Here is a 23157-nt window from a genome sequence, read left to right on the forward strand (position 1 = left end):
GCAAGCTCTTTTATGCTTTTTTACCTGAACCCTACCAGATTCACGAGGGAATGAAAAATAAAGAGGAAAGAAATGTAACGAAGTAAATGTTTGAAGATTCTATACTTACGTCGCTGGCATTACGCCCAGAAGATTTAGCTGCAATAATTGGAATAGCATCAAAGGTGAGGTTATAGCCCTTTGCTAAATCTTTCTTCCAGGCTTGTTTATAGTAGTTCTGCAAACAAAAATGACCTTCAATTCAATTTATTCAGTTGGGAAGCATACTAATAATGTAGAACTAGGAACATTTAAACTTTGGATGTATCATAGAATCATTGAATCATGCAGCATAGAAACAAATCCTTTCACCCATGCCAACCATAATGCCAATCTGCGCTAATCTCATTTGCCTGTGTTAAGCCTATATCATTCCATGCCTTTATTATCCAAGTACCTGTCCAAATGTAATTGTATATCTCTCTACAACTTCTAATGGCGTTTGTTTCAGATAATCATCAACCTCTTTGTTTAAAAAAAGAATTCGCTCTCAGATCTCCTTTAAATTTCTCCCTTCTCACCTCAGACCACTGCTCTCTACTTCGAGTCTCACCAGTCCTGGGCAAATTCCCTTTCCCATCCTGATATGTCTGTCCATGACCTCCAGGTTGGAGGAGTAATACCTCATATTCAGTCTGATGGCACGAACATCAAAATTGTCTAATTTCTCCCCTCTCCCTCCTTTTCCCTTTTTCCATTCCCCACTGTGGTTACCTCTTACCCTTTCTCTTCTCCTCACTTGCCCATCACCTCCCTCTGTTTCTCTTCCTCCTTCCCCTTATTCCATGCCCTCTCCTGTTATACATTCTTCACTTCTTTCTCCTTTACTTCTTCCATCTACCATGTTGTACTCGTCCCTCTCCTCCCACCTGGCTTCTGCCACCTTCCTTTCCAGTCCTGATGAAAGGTGTTGGTCTGAAACATCGACTCTTTATTTCCCTCTACAGTCGCTGTCTAATTTGTTGAGTTTATCCAGCATTTTGTGTATTTTGCTCAAGATTTCCAGCATCTGCAGAATCTCTGGTGTCGCTGACTAGATCTAACTTATCTTTTCCCCTCATCATTTTATAAACCTCTATAAGACTATGCTCCTTAAGGTTGTCATAGCCGGGGGGGGGGGGGGGGTGGGGGGGGGGGTAATGGGAATAAGCTCCCACTACCTCTTAAATGCTCTCAATGACGTGCGCCTCTAACAGCTGCTGACAACCAAGTCCAGCTTCTGGCTTTCATGTGTGGTTCAGCTACTGAGCCTGGCAAAGCCATTTCTACTGACAGGAGAAGGGGCAAAAGTGAGTTACTGGAGCCTTAAAGCCAGTCGCTTTGGGCAGATGGGCTTGTCAGCAGTGGTTGGCAACTCATCTAGGAGAAGGAAAACTCTGATCTCACACCTCCGTTGCCTTGTGACTATATGGGAAAGGCTTCGAGAGTAAACCCCAAGGAAAAAACTGGGGCTGGGGTCCCTAAGGCAGTCCTACATTGAGTTTAACACTGACCGGCAACTCTTGCAACGCTGTTGATGCCAAACTGTATCGGTCTCTGCAGTTCGTATGGGTTCACCAGATGCGTGGAGAGGGGGAGCTTGAAACATAGGTAACAACTTTCTCTCCATATTGTCAAAGTCACCAACTCCAGGTCACCCTTTTTCAGCCCTTACCTTGTACAGTGTTACATTTAGAAATTACAAGATTTGTTGATAAACCTCCCCACAGAGGATGGCGAATGTCCGGAATGCTTTATTCCAGGACACTGTGGAGTCTGGATCACTAGAGCTATTTAAGGAAGAGGTAGATCAGTAATTGAAAGGTTTGGAAATTGAGGTCAATGGAAAACTGGCATAAGAGGAAGACATGAAGCAAAACAGCCATCATCACATTGACTGCTGAAGAAGGCTCAAGAGACTATACCTGCTCCAGTTGTGTTCTTGAGAATGTATCAGGTCATGATCTGGTGTTCTACAGTACCTATTGATGCAAGTCAGTGTATCTCCAACCCTAGATTGATATCAGGTGTTGTTGTATCTGTTGGAGGACTGCTGAGTGAAACCCAGATGTCTACACTTATCAGAAACTAAATGCAGAACAATATTGGCAGATATAGAACAAAAGAGACAGTGTGTTGACATTTACCACCATGGACCTGTTCACTTAGGTATCTGCTTAACTTAAAGCTGGCTGAGGCTTGCAAAGTTGGCAAAATTAATAAATTTAAGATAAATCAAAAACAAGTCAATAATGATGGCTTTGAAACTATTAAGTTGTTGTAAAGACCAGCTTGGTGCTCTGAAGTTCTTTAGGGAAGAACATTTCCTGTTCTGGGAAGTGAGATTAATTTAAAGAGCTCTTTCTCTGACTAATATAATAACAATAGACCAAGTGACCTTCTAAGTCGTAAACACTGATGGTACTTCCTGGACAGATGAAAGACACAGAGCTATGTTGTTGACCTCTGAAATGGTCTAACGTATTTCTTAATCAAGATCGACAACAGATGGCCAATAAGCGCTGATCTTAATATTTTACCCACACTCTGTGAATGAATAGAAAAATGGCTAAAAACATAGAACAGCCTATATGAACCTACTCCACAATCAACCTAAATCTTCCCTCCTACACAGCCTACAGCCCTCCATTTTTCTTACGTCCATGTGCCTATCTAAGAGTCTTAAAAGTCCCTGTTGTGTCAGCCTCTCTCACCACCCCAGGCAGTGCATTCCAGGCCCCTACCAGTCTCTGCATTAAAAAAAATGCTATCTCCGATATCTGCCCGGAACTTTCCTCCACAACTTAAATGGATGCCATCTGGTATTGCCTGATGATGCCCCGGGAACAAGATGCTGGCTGTCCACTCGATCTACGCTTCTCAGTCTTATGCACCTCTCAAATTGCTTTTAATCTTCCGTTGCTCCAAAGAGAAAAGCCCTAGCTTATGCAACCTTAAGATATAGGAGCAGATTTAGGCTATTATGTCCACCGAGTCTGCTCTGCCATTTCATCATGGCTGATCCATTTTCCTTCTCAGTCCCAATCTCCTGCCTTCTCCCCATATCCCTTCATGCCCTGACTAATCAAAAATCTATCAGCCTCTGATTAGATAGACCAAATGACCTGGTCTCCACAGTGCCTGTGACAACAAATTTCACAGATTCACCACTCTCCCACTAAGGAAAGTCCTCCTCATCTCAATAACACAAGACATGTTCCAGAGCATAAGATACGCTCTAATCCAGGCAGCATCTAAAGCTTCCTCCTGTAATGAGGTAACCAGAAAAGATAAAATACTTCTGAGGAGCTTGCTTCCACGACTCTCTGGGGCAGACAACTCCAGAGATTCACCACACTCTGTGAGAAGGAATTTCTATGTACCTCGATTTTTAATGACTAGTTCCTTCCCTTTAAATTATGTCCCCTCGTGCAAGACACCCACATGATTACGTGAGTGCATGTATCTTCACATCAATCTCCCGTTGTGGCTTCATAGGATCTGATATGCTTGATCAGCTCACCCACATCCTTCTATGTTCTGTTCCTCCATTCAGTTAGATCATAATTGACCACAATCTTATTTAGTATAAAGACAGCTGCTGTGATTGAACACATCTATTAAGATCATAAGAATCACAGGTCAGATACACAATCACAGGGTACTACAGGTTGACCAAAATGCCCATCAAGTCTTGTAACATTTGCCGTTTGGCCCATATCCATCTGAACTTCTGAGGCTTTCTAATCCTCCTGCTGAAAGATACTCACATCACTGATATTTATCGCATTGAATTTGGCCTGAATGAACTCTGGCACGTCTGGAGGGTAGCTGTACTTGTGCAAGGTCTTCTCATCTTTCGCCTTGTAGTTTATCTGGATTACAGAGAAATTACAAAGTGAGACTGCAATTTTAAAATTTGATTAGCACACTATAATAAATGTTCAGAATAAGATGCTGTCAACATTTTGAAAAATGACAAAGGAAATGTGCAGAAGTATGAATGTGTGAAGTCAATAAAAACGGAATCCAGACAGATGAGAGAAGAAAGGTTATAATTCATAATGTAATAATCGGGGGACCACTTCATCGAGCATCTCCACTCCTCTACTACAAGTGATACTTCCTGGAGGCCAAACATTTCAATTCCCATTCCATTCCCATTCTGACATGTTGGTCCACAGCCTCTTGTGTCAAGATGAGGCCATCCTCAGGGTGAAGGAGCAACAACTTATGTTCCATCTGGGGTAGCCTCCAATCTGGTGGCATGAACATCGATTTCTCCTTTCATTGAAAATATTTCCCTTTGCCTCCCTTCTTCATCCGTTGCCCACTCTGACCTTTTACCTCTACTCACCTGCCTATCACCTCCCCCTAGGTCCCCTCCTCCTTCCCTTTTCCCTATGGTCCACTCTCCTCTCTAATCAGATTCCTTCTTCTCCAGCCCTTAACCTCTTCCACCCAGCAGTTTTCACCTATCACTTTAAAGCTATTCTCCTTCCTCTCCCCCACATTTTTATTCTGGCATTCCCTCCCCTCCCTGTCCACTTCATTCCTGACAAAGAGTCTTGGCCCAAAACATTGACTGTTTAATCATTTCTATAGATAATGAGTTCCTCCAGCATTTTGTGTGTGATATCGAGCATCTACAGAATCACTTGAGTTTATAATAATGCTACACATTCTTATTGTGCTCTTGGTATTGTACTTCAGGATCAAAACACAACTGACTCCTTCACTGCTGTACCATGGGGATCGCAAAAGCTTTGAGCGTGGGGTATGGTCAATCAGTTTAACTGATACAAAGTGGTAGAATGAGTAGTGACAGGAGGACAAGAACACAATGATTCCCCACTTAAACACAGCTGAATGATTCCTAGAAATAAGCGTTCATCAATAATGTGCAAGGATGGTACCTATGACACTCTCTGACACTAGTCAATATAGAGGGGACCACAAGCAATATTAGCATTATCTACAATTACCTGATAATGTGTCAGAAAGGCTTAAGGCAGCAAACAAAAATACAGCTGGATCTGAAATAGGTAGAGATCAAATCCTACATCTAGTGTTTGAGCAATGGATAATGGTGAAATGAGGCATTATCCAGAAAGCTGTCAGAATAAAGCATTATTATTATTATTAAGAGACAGCAAAGAGTAGGCCCTGACAGCCCTTTGAGCCGCACTGCTCTGCAATCCCCTGATTTAGTCCAAGCCTAATCACAGAACAATTTACAATTAACCTACCAACCGGTACATCTTTGGACTGTGAGTGGAAACCAGAGCACCCGGAGGAAACCCATATGGGAGAACGTACAAGCTCTGTTCAGGCAGTGGCAGGAATTGAACCTGGGTTGCTGGAACTGTAGAGCATTGAGCTAACTATTATGTAATCATGCCGCCACAATGTCATTCTTTATTCATGATTTCCTTTAGTTCTGGATTATTTCCATAGCTGGAGGGTGAGAGATGAAGTGGTTGGCAAAAGGCAGCAGTCTTACCACTGAAAGCAAAAGGAAAATATAAATTTTGTCTGTATATTTTTTGTCTTTTATCAGTCACCACTCTCCGTCATGAAATGTAGAAGAAGACGGATATACCCAAGATGGTGTAACTAACATTGAATGACAGTGACAGATGTACAAGCAAACAGAGTATAGGGAACACTAACAAGAATGGTGAAAAAAATATTTGCAGTTTAATCACCGATGTTATTTCTTTCAGTTTGACTTTCAGAAATGGTTATCCCACAAATCTGATAATTGGTTGGTTTGATACCTATGAATTTCCATTTAGTATATTGAACGTGAGCTGTATGAACACAGCTTGGGGCATCAGAGTTAGGAGTTCAATTCCAACATCATCAGTAAGGAGTCGGTACCCTCGTAGAATGTATGGGTTTTTCTCTAGCTGCTCCGGTTTCCTCCCACAGTCCAAAGACGAACCAGTTAGTAGGTTAATTGGTTGTTGTAAATTGTCCGGTGATTAGGCTAGGGTTGTTGTGCAGTGCAGCTTGAAAGGCCAGAAGGGTCTATTCTACACTCTATCTCTAAAAATATATAAAAATAAATATTATACTTTCAGATCTAACATGAATGATCACAGATCAAAGATTTGATTTCAGCAGGTTTTCAAATTACTGTATGCTCTGCATTTTGAAGTTATTATTACTAATAAGCTGTAGAGTAAAACTATTTTACTTACATCACTTCGCTGTAGTTGGTTGATCTTTGCCAGCACTGTCCCTGGCAAGTCCTCTATCGAAGTGAATTTGATTGTATCTGGAGGCTGGCGATATTTTTTCTGTAAAATAAATTAAGGATGCTTTTAAGAACCCATTGTGCTTTGTGTTATTTTATTCCATACAAGCCACAGGAGCAGAATTTGTATGTAGGTACACGCATTCTTTACGCTAATCATGTTTCTTCTCCTCCTCCGGTAATCAATTTGCACATTCAATATTTGCAGGCTGCTGTGAAAAAGTCAAATCCAAAGCCAGCTTTTATGTTTCTATATGATGACCTACCTCATTCAGGATATCCATAGCTTTCTTGGCCTTTTCAACATCCATTGAACCAAAAGGAATCCAGCCAGTGCCCTTCTGCCAGTTGTTATAATCTGCTTTGTACAGAGCCTGTGATGAAAATAAATTGTAGAGAGAATATTGTTTACCAATGGTTACATGATAATGGTACAATATAACAGGGAATACTTATAAAGTTAAATGCATTGAATGGCTCTATGCACAATCTCTTAGGTTAGAAACTGACCAACGTTACCCCAAATGGAAATCACAGAAATTTCCCATATGACGTTGCCTATTATTCCAATGCAGACAAAAGAAGAATCTCTTTAGCCTAACTCTATATCCTAGCTCTCAGACTATCATTCCAGGGGAAACAACATTTAACGTGCAAATTTACCTGCTTTTTAAAAATGAGGTTGTGTCGGACTACAACCAGAAGTCATGGGTTGAGGGTTAAAGGTGAAAAGTTTAAGGGGAACATGAGGGGAAACTTCTTCACTCAGAGGATGGTGAAAGTGTGGAAAGAGCTGCTGGTGCTAGTGGTGCAAGCAAGCTCAATTTTAATATTTACGCGAAGTTTGGATAGGTACATGGATGGTAGGGGTACAGTATGTATGGTCCCGGTGCAGGTTGAGGGGAGTAGGCAGTATAAATGGTTTTAGCATGGACAGATGGGCTGAAGGGCCTGTTTTCTCTGCTGTACTTTTCTATGACACTATAAGGAGGGTTACTGCCTCCAGCACCATTTGAACTATTATTTGAGTAGAAACATTTTACCTCCAATTACCTTAATCTATCCCCTTAGTTATTGATCACTCTGCTAAATGAAATCGATCCTGCACAGTTAACCAGCTCTGGCTTGCATTTTACACATTTCGATGTAATCTCCTCTCAGACTCTTATTCCAAGTACCTACAGACTGGTCAAGCTTTCCTCAAAACTACAATCTTCCAGTTTTGCCAATATCTTTGTAAATCTCCTCTGCACCCACTTTAATATTAATCACATCCTTTCTGTATGAGTAGAAATGCATGCCTAACAAGCGTTTTACACATTTCTGGCACTGCACCCCACCTCTTCGTTTCATAGACTCATAATCTGGTTTTAACTATAATGTCGAACAGATACTTACATCGCTCTGCAAATTGTAGGCATTCTTAGCCAAATTCAGAAGCACACCATCAGGTGGCATAAAGTAACGATTCATTGGTTGCTTATAGTTTGCATTGCTGGCAATATCTTGAGCCTTCTTGGCCTGGGAGACGTTGATCATGTCAAGTGGAGAATGGTATTTTGTCTTTGTGTCTTCATAGTCTTTTTTATATGCACGCTGAAGAGAGGAAATCGGTCTGGTCAGTTTTGGTTACCATGGAATGATCATTATTGAAACGTAACAGAAGCAGCAGTATCCAGTGTACAAGAGTGGGACAGATAACTGCTCAGCTAAGACATGTAACCAGTTTGTTGTTTCAATTCTGGCCTACAGGTGAGCCCAACTCTATACTTTTCTCTAAGTTAAGTTTTTGCTATAAGTTGCATTGTCTAGAATGTGATGCAGGTAAATATTGTTCTGATGTAAACAGCTATCCCAAAGTACATCATGCAAGTGGACATTAAAAGTGCACATGTTGAACGCAGGTGGCAGAGTGGAGATATGTCTCTATCAAAGGAGGTGTAAGGTGCTCTTCCCCTCCACTAGCCTGCAGGTCACCCTTGGACAAGGTGTAGCACCTGCTTAGCACCCCTGATCAGGGTCACGTGATGCCACGGGTGCAGGTGTTGGATGGTCGTATGACCAGCTGGTGCATATTATTAGTCTTGGCTATACAACCACTGACACCAGGCAGACAGTCTCTGTGGAGTACTGATAATGGCTGGGGGTACCCATCTTGTAAAGTCACGGCCCAGAAGAAGGCAATGGCAAACCACTTCTGTAGAAAAATCTGCCAAGAACAATAATGGACTTCAACCATGATCATCTAGATCATATGACATGGCACACAATGATGATCAGGAACAAGTTCATAGTTCTAAGGAAAATACTCATTTGATTTGAAATGTGGCAGGACAGTGCAGGAAAGTGGGAGGGAATGAGGGTGGCTGTTACATTGCCCAGTGTAATATAAAATAATGAAAGGGTAGAATAATCCTGAAAGCCCTGCTTGATGAGGTATCCAGAGATATGGACTCCTTACCCAGAGGAATAGTTTTAAAGATTCAAAGTAAATCTATTATCGAAGTATGTATGCAGTACACAACTCTGAGATTTAATTTCCCACAGACAGCCATGAAACAAAGAAAAACATAGAATCCATTCAAAGAGAAACAGCAAACCCCCAACACATAAAAAAAACATCAAATCATACAAACAGGGAAAAAACAAGCAAGCAAAAAACACAGAATATAAAACACCAATCCGCAAAGTGATTGAACCAATCCGGGCATATTCTGTTTAGCTCAGTTCAGTTCAATCTAGCGCTGTGCCATTCGTTAACTCCTGCCACAGATTTTTAATTTACCATGGAATTTAAATCCAACTGCTTAAATAAATCAGGGGTTAAAAAAAAGCAATTTTCAATCGTGATGATACCAAACCACCAGATTATCATAAAAAACTCGGTTTCACTAATGTTCTTCACTGAAGGAAATACACCTGCATTACCCAGTCTGGTCTATGCAATATCAGACCCACTAATGTAGTGACAATTTATTACCACCTAAAATTATCCAGCAGAGTTCAAAGGGTAATTAGGGGTGGACGATGTATGCCGGCCTATGCTTGTGAGCAAAGACCACAGCTCTTGATAAACAGAGATACTACAGTTGAACATTGGACTAATCAGGGAAACTTCACTTTCCAGCACATTCATGTTTAAATGAGCTGGACGAAAGCTAGAATTGCCACACCTTACTCTGAATTACCTCATACCAATTTACAGAAGTGATAACTTTTCCTCAGCAGCTCCATTTATAGCATGCCTCAGATAGATAATCCAACGTCTGAAATGGGCACTAGTTGTACTCTGTACTATGATACGCAATCGAAGCCAGGTCAAGCACTTTAGCACTCATATCCCAAGTGTGGGGCCCTTCTCACTCACCTCACTTTGCATCTTTGCCACGCGCACAGAGTGCAAGATCTTCGGGTCGTCTTCAATGCTCTGAGCTCCAATATGTTTCCCGCGAGACTTTTCGTAGCCTTGCTTATACTTCACCTGAACGAAAAACATTTCGAGCCTTAGTGTGGCAGGAATAGGACTTTAAAATGGAATTTAAAATTTAACTATAATTACTATGATTATTCTCTTCATGCAAGTGTTTTTGAGAATGCTAGATATGGAAGTGACCAGTATAGTTCCCAAATTGAGTTAAGTGCCAAGTAATTTTGTTCTGCTTCACTTTAGCAGTGTACCTTGCCTCCAACATTCAATAATCTAAAGGGTCTCTCTCCATTAGATTATGTCTCACCTATGACCTTCAGCAAAAGACTTTTTGTTTTATTTCTCTGGAATTACAGGATTCTCAAATTCTCAATTTGGGCACCCTTGGAATCTGCCTAGAGCAAGGCCACAGAAAAAAAACAGGCCACAGGAATTGTCACTAATCATCTTCCACCAAGCAAGAGAACTATCCTTTTTAAGTACACACACTCCATAGGTCTTGAAAACTGCCTGTACTCCAAGTAGGAAATGCTGTTAGCTGAGATAGCAAAAGTTATTGCCAGGTTTATTAGGTACAGATCTTAAACATGAGAAATTCCACAGATGCTGGGAATCTTCCACTCCGGCCCTTTACCTTTCCCACTCACCTGGCTTCACCTATCACCTTCTAGCTATCCTCCTTCCCTTCCCACCACCTTTTTATTCTTGTGCCTGCCACTTCCTTTCCAGTCCTGAAGAAGGGTCTCGGCCCAAAATGCCGACTGCTTATCCATCTCTATCGATGCTACCTGACCTACTGAGTTCCTCCAGCATTTTGTGTGTGTTGTTTTGGTACAAATCTTAGTTAATTTCAAATCTTAGTTTGATCTGTATTATAATTATTTAACTAATACAGATCTGTATAACAGATTCAAAAGATGGGGGTTGCTGCTCCACAGAATGTCAGACTAAAGATTTTAAACCTGTAGTACTAACTTCTACTTCTAATTAAATTAACTCCATCACTCATGAGACAAACCTCACTAACCAGTCAGTTTTCACTTGCCCATCGGTTTTGTGAGTGAAACTTTTATAAAGCTGAAGTCTACAGGCCAGCGTAGACAGTTGCAATAATTACAGATTTCTCCATTTCTTTGTGCTTTTCTTTCCCTGTCGATCTCCAATCTACCAGCAGTTAGAGCATCTCTCGGCAGTGCCAACTTTCATCGATGAAGGTTCGATTTCCGCCACCGCCTGTGAGGAGTTTGTATGTTCTTCCTGAGAACCTTACGTGTTACGTGTTTCTCAGGGTGCTGCAGTTCCCTCCCACATTCCAAACATGTACGGTGAGGGTTAGTGAGTTGTGGGCATGGAATGTTGACGCTGGAAGCGTGGTAACGCTCCTGGTCTGCACAGCACAATCCCTATTGGCTTCATTTGATTTGACGCAAATGATACATTTCATTGTATGTTTTGATGTACATGTGACAAATCAAGCTAATCATTTCTGTTATTTAGAATTTCCATCACTCTCCTCATCATCCACCTGTTCATTGGCTGTTACAACGTTTCCCTGCATCCTTGTGGTTCACCAAGCGGCTTTCTCCATCATTTTAACATAATCATTGACAGACCCATCAATAAGGGTCAGTGTTGCTGAATATAGACTAGTGTAGACCCCCTCGCTGATCCCAACAAAAAGATTCATTCATCTTCCAATGATGGTAACAGAACATATCCAGAATATAACATACAATAATAACATAATACATACAATATAACATATAACATCGACATTCTGTACATTCCCATCTTATATAGAATTATAAGGAACAGAGATACTAGGTGCAACTGCCGTATAAGCAGCATTCTTTGAGTCTGCAGATAGTGTACACACCACACTTCCTGTAACTTATGTAAAAACACCACTAAAGCAACCAGGGAATTTAACATCAAGTAATTAAGTAAAATATGGAGTTACCAGATAGTCACTAAAAGCTTGTCAGTTTCATTAATGCCCTGCAGAGTTGGAAATCTGCTATCCTTAGCCTGTAGGTGATCCATATTTTCATATTTCCTAACAATATTAGAAGAGACCAATTCACCCATTAAGTCTGTGCTGAATCTCATCACAGTCCCATCCCCCAGCAAGCAGGACAAATGTTACACCTGCCAAGCCAGCACCTCTCTCATCACCATTCAGGGCCCCAAACAGCACTTCCAGCTGAGGCGACGCTTCACCTGAACGAGGTCATCCACTGCATCCAGTTTAGCTTCTTCTACGTCAGTGAGACCCGATGTAATCTTGGGAACCACTTAGTCAAGCACCTCCCCTCTGTCTGCCATGGAAGGTGGGATTTTCACTGTGGCCACCTATTTCAATTTAAGTTCTCATTCCCATTCCAACATGTTGGTCCATAGCATCTTTAACTGCCATGATGAGGCCACACTGTGGTTGGAGGAGAAACACCTCATATTCCATCTGGGCAATGTCCAACCTGATGGAGTTAAAAGCAATTTCTCTAACTTCCTGTAATCTCTCACACCCCTATTTCTTTTTTTCTCTCTTTTTCCATTCACAACTCTTACCCATTCTCTTCTCCTTGCCTGTCTATCTCCTCCCACTGTTGCCCCTCCTGCCTCCCTTTTTCCCATGGTCGATTCTTTTTTTCCTGTCAGATTCCTTCTTCTTCAATCCTTTACCTCTTCCACAAACCACTGCCCAGCTTCTCACTTCTCCCTCGCCCCTCTGCTCATCCACCTACCTTCCCCCTCACCTACTGTCAACTGCTAGCTTGTACTCTCCCCCCCCCCCCACCCCTTCCCCCCTTTTTATTCAGGCTTCTCCTCCTACCTTTCCAGTCCTGATGAAGGTTCTCGACCCAAAACATCAACTCTTTATTCCTCTCCATAGATGCTGCCTGACCTGCTGGGTCCCACATTTATTTCCAAAGCAACTTATGCCCGTTAGTTAGTTAGTTATCTATGTATGTATGTATGTATGTATGTATGTATGTATGTATGTATGTATGTATCTATCTATCTATTTATTTATTGGGATACAGCATGGAACAGGCCCTTCTGGCCTTTTGAGCCGTGTCACCCAGCAACCACAGATTTAACTCTTGCCTAATCCCAGGCAAGTTGCAATAATCACTTAACCCACCAACCGGTACCTCTTTGGACTTTGGGAGGAAACCGAAACACCTGGAAGAAGCCCATGCGGTCATAGGGAGAACGTGCAAACTCCTTACAGACAGCCGCAGGAATTGAACCCTAGTCACAGCTACCATTAAGCGTTGGGCTAACCACTAAACTACCATGCTGCCCCAAGATCTACCTACCCCACATTAGCTGTGCCTACTGTAGAAATTAGATATAGATGCTTGTTCATGTAACAGCCAGCACATCTCTGCAACATGGGAGAAAACTAAAACACTCAGGGGAAACATCTGAGTTCAGAGTGAATTCTTCAAACTCCACAAGGCAGCACTGAACTCAAGACTCATCATTGTTGCTAACTGAGAGGCTGACTAGCAATCTTCCCAGTTCAGGAAGCAATCAAGGTGAATAAATAATGCATTTGCCATTGATGTTCACATCCTGTGAACAAGTGAATAGAAAGCACGGACCAGAGCAATACACGCAAAATGCTGGAAGAACTCAGCATGTCAGACACCATCTATGGAAAAGACTAAACAGTCGATGTTTTGGGCTGAGACCTTCATCAAGATTGGAATGGAAGGGAGAAAGTAGCCCAAATAAAAAGTGGGAGTGGTGGAGGGGAGGGAGCACAAGCTGGCAGCTGACAGGTAAGACTAAGTGAGGTGGAAGGAGGGTGGGTGGGTGCTGTAGGGGATGGGTAAGCACACGCCATCCATTCAATCTGATCCTAGCTCCCTAATTCTGTTCACCCTATCAACATATCATCTTCTTTTTATTCCTAAATACTTATTCACCTTCTTAAGTTTAGCAATATAACCTACCTCAAACGTGCCTTGCAGTAGCAGTGCTTGACATTTTGCAATAAGCTGTTCATGTTGAGGTTAGAAAACACTGCAACTACTTACATCACTTGCAATGTTCCGTTGCGCCTTTGCTGCTATAATAGGTATGGAATCCATTCTGATGTTGCAGCGCTTGGCCTTTTCTTTGTCCCAGTCAAATTTGTAACAATTCTAGGACGGAGAGAAAGAATCAGGTAATAAAGAATGGTAAAGTCCTTTGAAAGATTTTACAAAGAGACATTTAACTGATACAGGATCTGATGCAGTCCATTCATTTGTTATGTGCTGTGTCATATGACCTGGGCCATCACGGTCTTTCCACCACCATGATTGTTCTTGACAAGATTTTCCACAGAAGTGGTTTGCCATTACCTCCTTCTGGGCAGTGTCTTTACAAGATAGGTGACCCCAGCCATTCTGACATGAGCCTGATCAGGGTGCTAAAACAGTGCTACACCTTGCCCAAGGGTGACCTGCAGACTAGTGGAGGGAAGGAGCACCTAACACCTCCTTTGATAGAGATGTATCTCCACCTGGCTACCCGTTTGATGCAGTGCAGGAATAAAAGGGTTAAGAATTCCAATCTGGTCAAGGAGCCAATTCTGATGTTCCAATTTCCAGGTTTTCAACAAAGCTCGGACAAAAGGTGGAAATCTAACATGCCCATAATCCACAGAAAACTTAATGGCTTCAATAGAGTGAAGTCAACTCTGTGGAACAGCCAAGTGTTTTTATGGCACTAGTCACAGACCAGAAGGAGCTAGAGTACTTCCTGAGTTTCCTTAAGTTCCTGATCACAAGGAAATACAAACAGAGGTTCTTCCTCAGAACTAAAATGTTCTATACCGTAAGCATTACCATTTCAAACATGTTCAACAACTTCTTCCTAAGCTCTTTTTTGTCCTATAGTATATTGGGGCACAACTGCTGATCTTTCACATTGTCTTTAGTTATCCAGGAACCTGCCAATCAATTCTACCATCTTTGGCTCCTCTCTCTCAGACTAGAAACTCCCATGCCACACTTGCAATCTATGAGCCTTTGACATTTAGATAGAGTGTGGAATAGGCCACACAGGCCCTTCAAACCATGCTGCCCAGCAACCCCTACTTTAATCCTAGCCTAATCATGGGACAATTTACCACAACCAATTAACCTACCAACTGGTATGTCTTTGTACTATGGGAGGAAACTAGAGCACCTGGAGGAAACTCACATGGTTACAGGGAGAACTTACAAACTCCTTACAGGCAGCAGGGGGAATTGAACCCAGGCTGCTGGTACTGTAAGTCGTTTTGCTAACGACTACACTAACATGCTACCCAAATTTGCATCTGTGTCACCTGGGGGATAACAGATTGCTGTCTATTGTTGAAATGGCCAAACACTAATCTGGTTGAAGAGATTGAAGGTGAAGATTATCCGAATAAATAAGTGCTGTCTGAAAGAATATGAAATGCAGAAAACCATATAGTTCCTATCTCTTTCTTTTCCACCTTTCACATTGCAATTTTATAAAACTGCAAAGCGTTTTGACATCAAGCACATATCAAACAAAAACCCTTCCATTACAACACAGAGATTATAAAAGCAGCTTTTGTTTACAATATTCTTACACGGAAATAAATACAATTGAAGAGCACAGTATCTGCTTACATCGCTTAGATTGTATGCATTGACTCTGGACTGGATGAGGAAAGGACTATCATGAGGAATGGTACACTTGAACTTTTCTTTCTCATGGTCTGCTTTGTAATTCAGCTGTAAGAGAGTACAACAGAAATCAACAATAGGAAATCACTTACAACGAAACTCCAACAGCCAAGATGAGGAAAGTACTGAATACAGAGTTCACATTGTAACCTGACATCATAAATATCATATGTTACATATTTATAATATTAAAAGAAAAGAAAGTGTTAGAAATACTCAGCAATTTGGCAGTGTCCATGGAGTTGATGGTAATGACATTTTGTCAAGTAAACGATTTGAAATATTGACTCTGTTTCTCGTTCTGCTAATGCTACATGATTTGTTGGATAATTCCATCATTTTCTAGATATATTTCAGATTCCTGGCATCTGCGGGGTTTATTTTATATTTGTTTGCAACAGGGTAGTTTTAGTTAAATTGAACTAATTTTTTTTTTACATTCAGTAGTTCCATCTTTGTTTTATGTGTAAAGTAAAAGTGAAAGATATATAAATGGAACTCATAAATAAATATAGATAAAATGTATTTCAAAAAATGGAGGGTTATATGTGAGTAAAGGGTCAGATTGATGTTAGAATGTATCAGCGCAACATCGTGAGTCAAATGGCTTGTTCTGTGCTGTACTATTTTATGTTCATAAATAAATATGGAGACTATGGGCTTGACTTTTATCAGCTAACCATTGGGAAGCCATACACATTCCTGTTTTGAGATTACAATTCAGAGCTGTGTTTGAATGAAGATCTGAAATTAGTACCTGCAGTACTTTCCAAATGGAGCTTGAAAAACCAAAAGGCTAAACCCAAGAGTAACAACAACATGCGAGAGAGTTTGCAAATACTTACATCACTCAGCTGTTTGGCATTGATCTGGGCTTGCACCATCACTGGACTATCAACCACTTGTGTGAACTTGATTTTATCAGGATGCATTTTATAAACTGGCTGCAATTCAATCAAATTAAACAGATGTTACTTGCATGTTTTGGGAACAAACACATGTTGAACCATCATTATCTTTTCATTCATGGATTTAAATATGTACAACTTCTTCAACACTGGAGAACAACAGAACCTATCAGTGGTTTGGGAATTGACTGGGTCACAGAGAAATCTAGAGCAAGTAAAGCCTCTTCATTTTGTTAAAATGTAAATGTCAATGATAAGTGAAACTACATCAGGACACATTGAGTTGAAATGGTCTCTGCTCTTCTAAATTTATGTACCGTGCAAAGCATCCTAACTGGTTTCATCATCTTCCAGTATGGAGGGGCCTCTGCACAGAATCAGAAAAAGCTGTAGAGGGTTGCAAACTCAGCCAGTTTTACCTTGGGTACTGGCCTCCACAGCATCAAAGACATCTTCAAAAATGGTGCCTCAAAAAGACAACCTCCATCATTAAGAACCCCCATCACCAGGGCATGCCCTCTTCTCATTACTACCATCAAGGAGGTACAGGAGTCTGAAAATGCACCTGACAAGCATGAATGTATGACAAGAAGCATGACAAGTAGCATATCAGGAAATATATCCACTCAAAGAGAAATTAGGATGAGCAAAAAATGCAGGCCCACATTCCATGAATGAATAACTGAAAATATTGATAATTAGAATTCTTGGTTAATTGGCTAATTAAAGATATTAGTAATAGAAAATAATTACACTTACATCTTTACATTTATAACTGTTCTTCATAGCTTCATACTCCGGAGTAAGAGTTTGAGGGAAGTAACAGTTTAGTTTATCCAGTTCATAATCTGCCTTATAATTTTTCTTAAAGAGAAATGTGACATTATTATAATTCAGAAGTAACAAGAGCATAACATTAAAATGTGCAAGTTGTTGTGGGTGTAATTTCTGTTTACTTACATCACTTTTCATTGCTTCAACCTTCAAACAATGAAGCATGTATGGATCCTCATGACTGCCAAGATAATGACCCTTAACTTCTTCATCGTACTTCTTTTTATATTTTACCTAAGAATGGAAAGATTCATCTTGTTGATGTCAGTCCATTTCAAGAGGTTAGATTTGAATTCAAGATTGCTAAATAACACTGGGACTTACATCACTGAAGTCCTTCAAAACATGGTCTGTTTTGAACTTTGGAGTTTCACAATAATTGATGCTTGTCCTGGCAGTTTTCTCATAACCTTCTTTGTACAGTCTCTGCAAAACAATATGCCACAGTCACAGGCAATTTCAACAGAAGTCAATTATTGAATGTCTAGTATAATTTAAATTGCCTGATCCTATCTTCAACTGTCTCTGTGGTTTCACTCCAACTTTTCCTTTGAAATCTGCCTGCCTCCAGAGACAGTGCTTTAAGAAGGTTGGATCCAACACTACGGACCCTTGCAATCCAGGTCATGCCCTCATCTTGTTACATCAGGGAGGAGGTACAGGAGTATGAAGCTCCACACTCAGTGATTCAGAAGCAGATTCTTCCTCTCCGCTATCAGATTTCTGAACCGACCATGGACACTACCTTGCTGTTCTTTTTTATTCTATTCTGTTATTTTGTAATTTAGAATCATTTTTATGTCTTTGTACTGCAATGCTGCTGCAAGCAACACATTTTACATCATATAACTCAATCCCTGTTAATACAGTGAGTAGATGGTGTGAGCACATATGTTCAAGAAATAGAGGAGATGCAGGAAGGGACAGCATCAATGACAGAGGAAGGGATACCCCATTCATTGAAAGGGGAAGACATCTCTGATGTTGTGGAAACAAAAGCCTAATCCTGGGAACAGATGCTGCAGATACAAAGGAGCTGAAAAAAAGGGAATAGCATTTTTCTTGGAGATAGAGTAGGTCGAGGTATAGTTGAGATAGCTGAGGGAATTAGACCATAAGATATCGGAGCAGAATTAGGCTATTTGGACCATCAAGTCTGCTCTGCCATTTTGACACGGGTGATCCATTTTACTTCAGACCCAATATCCTGCCTTCTCCCCATATCCCATCAAGCCCTGACAAATCAAGAATCTCTCAAACTCTGCCTTAAAGACTTGGCCTCCACAGCTGCCTGTGGCAATGAATTCCACAAATCCACCACTCTCTGGCTAAAGAAATTCCTCCTCATCTCCATTCTAAAAGGATGCCTTTCCATTCTGAGGCTGTGTCCTCTGGTCTTAGACTCTCCCACCATAAGAAACATCCTCTCCACATCCACTCTATCAAGGCCTTTCACCATTTGATAGGTTTCTATTAGGTCACCCCCTCATTCTTCTGAATTCTGATGAACACAGGCCCAGAGCCATCAAGTGCTCTTTATATCACAAGTCATTCAATTCTGGAATCATTTTCATGAATCTCCTTTGAACCCTCTCCAGTGTCAGCAAATCCTTTCTAAGATGAGGGGCCCAAGAGCTGGTAGGTTTATAAAAGATGTCAGTAGACAATTTGTCTACTGAAACAGTGACATTGAGAAAGGGGAGAAAGTTGTCAGAAATGGACCAAGTGAATTTAAGGGCAGGGTGGAAGTTGAAGGCAAAGTTGATGAAATTGAAGCACTCAGCATTGGTGCATGAAGCAGCACCAGTGCAGTAATCAATGTTGTGCAGGACAAGTTGGGGAGCATTACTGGGGAAGGCTTAGAATAGGGACAGTTCTACATAGCAAACAAAAAAAACAGGCATAGCTGGGGCCCACGTGGTTTCCCATGGCTACCCCCTCGAGTTTGGAGAAATTAGGAGGAGCCATTGGAGAAATTGTTGAGGGTGAGGACAAGTACTGCCAGGTGGTGGAGGGGAACTGATTGGATTTGGGGAGAAAGAAACCGAGAGCTCATGCCATTGCTTGGTTTTGAACATGTCAGGCCTGCACAAGCAGCACCTCCCAGTCTCCACCAGGCTAACATGAATACCTGCCACATCACCTGCAGCCTATTGAAACCCAGCTCTCATCCAGAGCAACACACACAAAATGTTGGTGGAACTCAGCGGGCCAGGCAGCCACTATGGAAATAAAAAGTACAGTCGACGTTTCAGGCCGAAATCCTTCAGCAGGACTCATTGAAGACCGCATTGAACAGTCCTGCTGAAGTGTTTCAGACTGAAACTTTGACTGCACTTTTTCCCCCACAGATCCCACCTGGCCTGCTGAGTTATAGACAATAGACAATAGGTGCAGAAGTAGACCATTCGGCCCTTCGAGCCTGCACCACCATTTTGAGATCATGGCTGATCATCTACTATCAATACCCGGTTCCTGCCTTGTCCCCATATCCCTTGATTCCCCTATCCATAAGATACCTATCTAGCTCCTTCTTGAAAGCATCCAGAGAACTGGCCTCCACTACCTTCCAAGGCAGTGCATTCCAGACCCCCACAACTCTCTGGGAGAAGAAGTTTTTCCTTAACTCTGTCCTAAATGACCTATCCCTTATTCTCAAACCATGCCCTCTGGTACTGGACTCTCCCAGCATCTGGAACATATTTCCTGCCTCTATCTTGTCCAATCCCTTAATAATCTTATATGTTTCAATCAGATCCCCTCTCAATCTCCTTAATTCCAGCATGTACAACCCAGTCTCTCTAACCTCTCTGCGTAAGACAGTCCAGACATCCCAGGAGTTCTTCCAGCATTTTGCACAGATTTCCAGCATCTGCAGATTTTCGCTTGTTTGTGATCTCATCCACAGCACTTGTCCATTCAGCAAACCAGTCAGCCTCAACCATTTGCTCCAAGCCTTCAGCATCCTTGTAGCCTGCTCCGTTTAGTATCTGTTCTCTCTTGTTTTGTGACTCTCTGTGGCTTGTTATTTTGTAGTTTATCATTAAAGCAATCACTCACCGCTAAATCATCTCTGCGGCTCTGCATTTGGGTTAAACCTCCTCTACATTTCCTGACAGATCTGTGCAGTTCAGTGCAAGTCAGACAAGATGATGAAGCACACATAATACTCATGTTAAATTAGTGCAGTGTTCTTTTGATGCCGTATAGGGATAGGTGTATTAACTTAATACACAACGTGAGCCTCACACAAGTAATCAGGTCTGAACAGTAGCCTTGCAACTGAGATAATTAAAGAGATTATCAATTATTTACAGATTTATTAGGAACCTTCTTGCAACTGAGTTTCTTGTACTATAATGAGACTGCACTTTGAAGTTGCCAGAAACTCAATTACTTTTTTCAGCTTAGTTTTGTAGCAGCCATTTTATTTCTGGATCCCCTCAATACTGAAAGAAGCAGGAGGAAGGAAACAAGAGAAAATCTGCAGGTGCTGGAAATCCAAGCAACACACACAAAATGCTGGAGGAACTCAGCAGGCCAGGCAGCATCTAGGAAAAGAGTAGAGTCGATGTTTCCAGCTGAAACCCTTCGGCAGGAGGAAGAAAAGATCACTTTAACAAGGGAAGCCAAAAGGGGAAGGGTAGAAGGGCTCCAAGAAAATTCTCTTAGGAACAATGTTTCCTTCAGAGTTGTGCTGGTGAGTCACCAACTCCCAATGCAATATGCAAGTCATACAATGACATCTCCTAAACAGAGAAGTAAATTGATTTTTGATATTTACATTCAGTGGCGTTACTTAATCCCCCAACTTCCTCTACATTTCCAGACAGAACTAAAACTATCATTTTCTTTCTCTATAGATCCCACTTGAAACACCACATTATTTTGCACTTCTGACATAAATAATATTTTGCTTTTGCATCTCCAGCAATATGGAGGCCTAGTCATTGAATATTACTTAAAGTGGAGGGTGATAGAATCTTGACTAGTCAGGGTATCAAAGGTTAAGACGAGAAGGCAGGAGAATGGGGTTGAGAGGGATAATAAATCAGCCATGATGGAATGGCAAAGCAGACTCGATGGGGTAATACGACATCATACTAAGATCATCTAAGATCATACGACAGAGGAGCAGAACTAGGACATTTGTCCCATCAAGTCAGCTCTGCCATTAATTCATGGCTGATTTATTATTCCTCTCAACCCCATCTTCCTGCCTTCTCACCGTAAACTTTGATGCTCTGACTAATCATGAACCTATCAACCTCCACTTTAAATATATTCAATGACGGCCTCCACAGCCACTTTTGGCAATGAATGCCACAGATTCACTACCCTCTGGCTAAAGGAATTCTTTCTCCTCTCTGTTCTAAATGGATATCCCTCCATTCTGAGGCTGTGCCCTTTGGTCCAACTCACCCATTATAGGAAATATCTTCCCTCTATCCAGACCTTTCTATATTCGATAGGTTCCAATGAGACTCCCACCCTCCCCCCATTCTTCTAAACACCATCAAGTACAGGCCTGGAGCCATCAACCAGTCTTCATAAATGAATGAATGAATGAATGAAATTAATTTATTTCGGTCAGTACAAACATAACAAAAAGCATCATTTACAATGATGATTTCATAGGACAAAATTACAACAAAACACATAGATACTCTTTAAAACAGACCAAAAGGGTGTAGGCTTAAGCTACAGCTTAATACGCCTACCCCTCTTACTTATACAACAACATACATTAACCCTTCTATTCCTGGAGCCATTCACATGAACATCCTCTGGACCCTCTCCAATATAGGCATGTCTTTTCTTAGAAAAGATGCCCAATACTCCAAGTGCAGTCTGACTACCTTATAAAGCCTCAGCAGTACATCCTTGTTCTTTTATTCTAGAAATTTTATTGCCATACTGTTATCGTTGGATTCCTCCAAGGAGTGATTTTTGAAGTCATCCTCTTACCCAGGTACATCCTAGCCCTGGATTTCTACCCATTCATTTATTCTTGATTTTAACTCATTTTATTCCACCCAATTAACCATGTACATTCATTACATATAAGATGATACGTAAAACAACATTGTTACTCACATCACTTGCTGATTTCCCAGCAAGCTTGTACTGCTGTAAGAGTGGATTTTCAGTAGCAGGTAGTGTGTTGTAATCTGTTTGACTTTTGGTCTTCTCATAGTTCTTTTTATATTTAACCTGAGGAAATGCAAAAAAAACCACACAATCAAAAAGGATAAGCAGACGGAGTCTCTTTTATGTAATGACGTTTGCTGATAATAAAAAGCAGGTAGTGCGGGGTGTCTGAGCAATGAGAGAGATTCAGGGATATTGACTGGCTAAGCGAATGGCTGAGGACATGGCAGATGGAAAATGATACGAAAAGAAATCATTCCAGGTAGAAAAGAGTTGAGTAAGTTAATGAAAGTAGTTTTCTTGGGGTCCCGAGATGTTCTTTGCACAACTTGTTGAAAATTAACGTGCAGGTTCAGTATATCGGTGGTTGTCCATCATGTCCAACAATGACAGGAAACCCGTGTACAGGAGCTTTTAAAGTGGAAAAGCCTTTGCACTGGATCAGTTCCACTCTCTCAACCTTGGAAGTCCAGATCCAGTGGTACAAACAGGCAACACAAACTGGGGTCCTCCTTCATTGCGGTAGATGACCATGACATCTTCTGCGCCTTGTCATTCCCTTCGCTCTCCGTGAAGCGTTGCAGAACCAGCTTCCTGGCCATCGATGGTCAGCTCCAGCAGACTGTGCAGGTTCAGGAAGTACTTAAAAAATAAGCCAAATAGTATGTTGAACTTTATTGCAAGGGGATTTGAGTACAAGGGAAAATATGACCTACTGTGATAATCTAGGACTGTGCCTGGAATATTAAATACAGGTCTGGTGTCCCTCCCTAAAGAATTTACCTTGCACTAGCTGGAGTGTAACAAAGTTAAACTGATTGATCCCTGGGAAGAGGATTGCCTCAGGAAGAGACATTA

General features: G+C 41.3%; 1 protein-coding gene across 37 annotated transcripts in view; it reads right to left on the bottom strand.

Annotated features, from left to right (window-relative positions):
* neb (nebulin) overlaps positions 1 to 23157 on the bottom strand; it is a 327374-nt gene that overhangs the window by 267303 nt on the left and 36914 nt on the right. For all 37 annotated transcript variants that reach the window (XM_073026432.1, XM_073026423.1, XM_073026670.1 and 34 more), the window contains 13 exons: positions 22246 to 22362; positions 17473 to 17574; positions 17275 to 17382; positions 17074 to 17178; positions 16252 to 16350; positions 15350 to 15454; positions 13757 to 13864; positions 9648 to 9761; positions 7679 to 7876; positions 6547 to 6654; positions 6225 to 6323; positions 3789 to 3893; positions 110 to 217 (listed from right to left, as the gene is read on the bottom strand). In XM_073026432.1, the coding sequence (XP_072882533.1) occupies positions 110 to 217; positions 3789 to 3893; positions 6225 to 6323; positions 6547 to 6654; positions 7679 to 7876; positions 9648 to 9761; positions 13757 to 13864; positions 15350 to 15454; positions 16252 to 16350; positions 17074 to 17178; positions 17275 to 17382; positions 17473 to 17574; positions 22246 to 22362 (1476 nt within the window). The remainder of the gene's footprint in view (positions 1 to 109; positions 218 to 3788; positions 3894 to 6224; positions 6324 to 6546; positions 6655 to 7678; positions 7877 to 9647; positions 9762 to 13756; positions 13865 to 15349; positions 15455 to 16251; positions 16351 to 17073; positions 17179 to 17274; positions 17383 to 17472; positions 17575 to 22245; positions 22363 to 23157) is intronic.

The sequence above is a fragment of the Hemitrygon akajei genome, chromosome 2 (assembly GCF_048418815.1).
Source record: "Hemitrygon akajei chromosome 2, sHemAka1.3, whole genome shotgun sequence".
Taxonomy (NCBI): Eukaryota; Metazoa; Chordata; class Chondrichthyes; order Myliobatiformes; family Dasyatidae; genus Hemitrygon; species Hemitrygon akajei.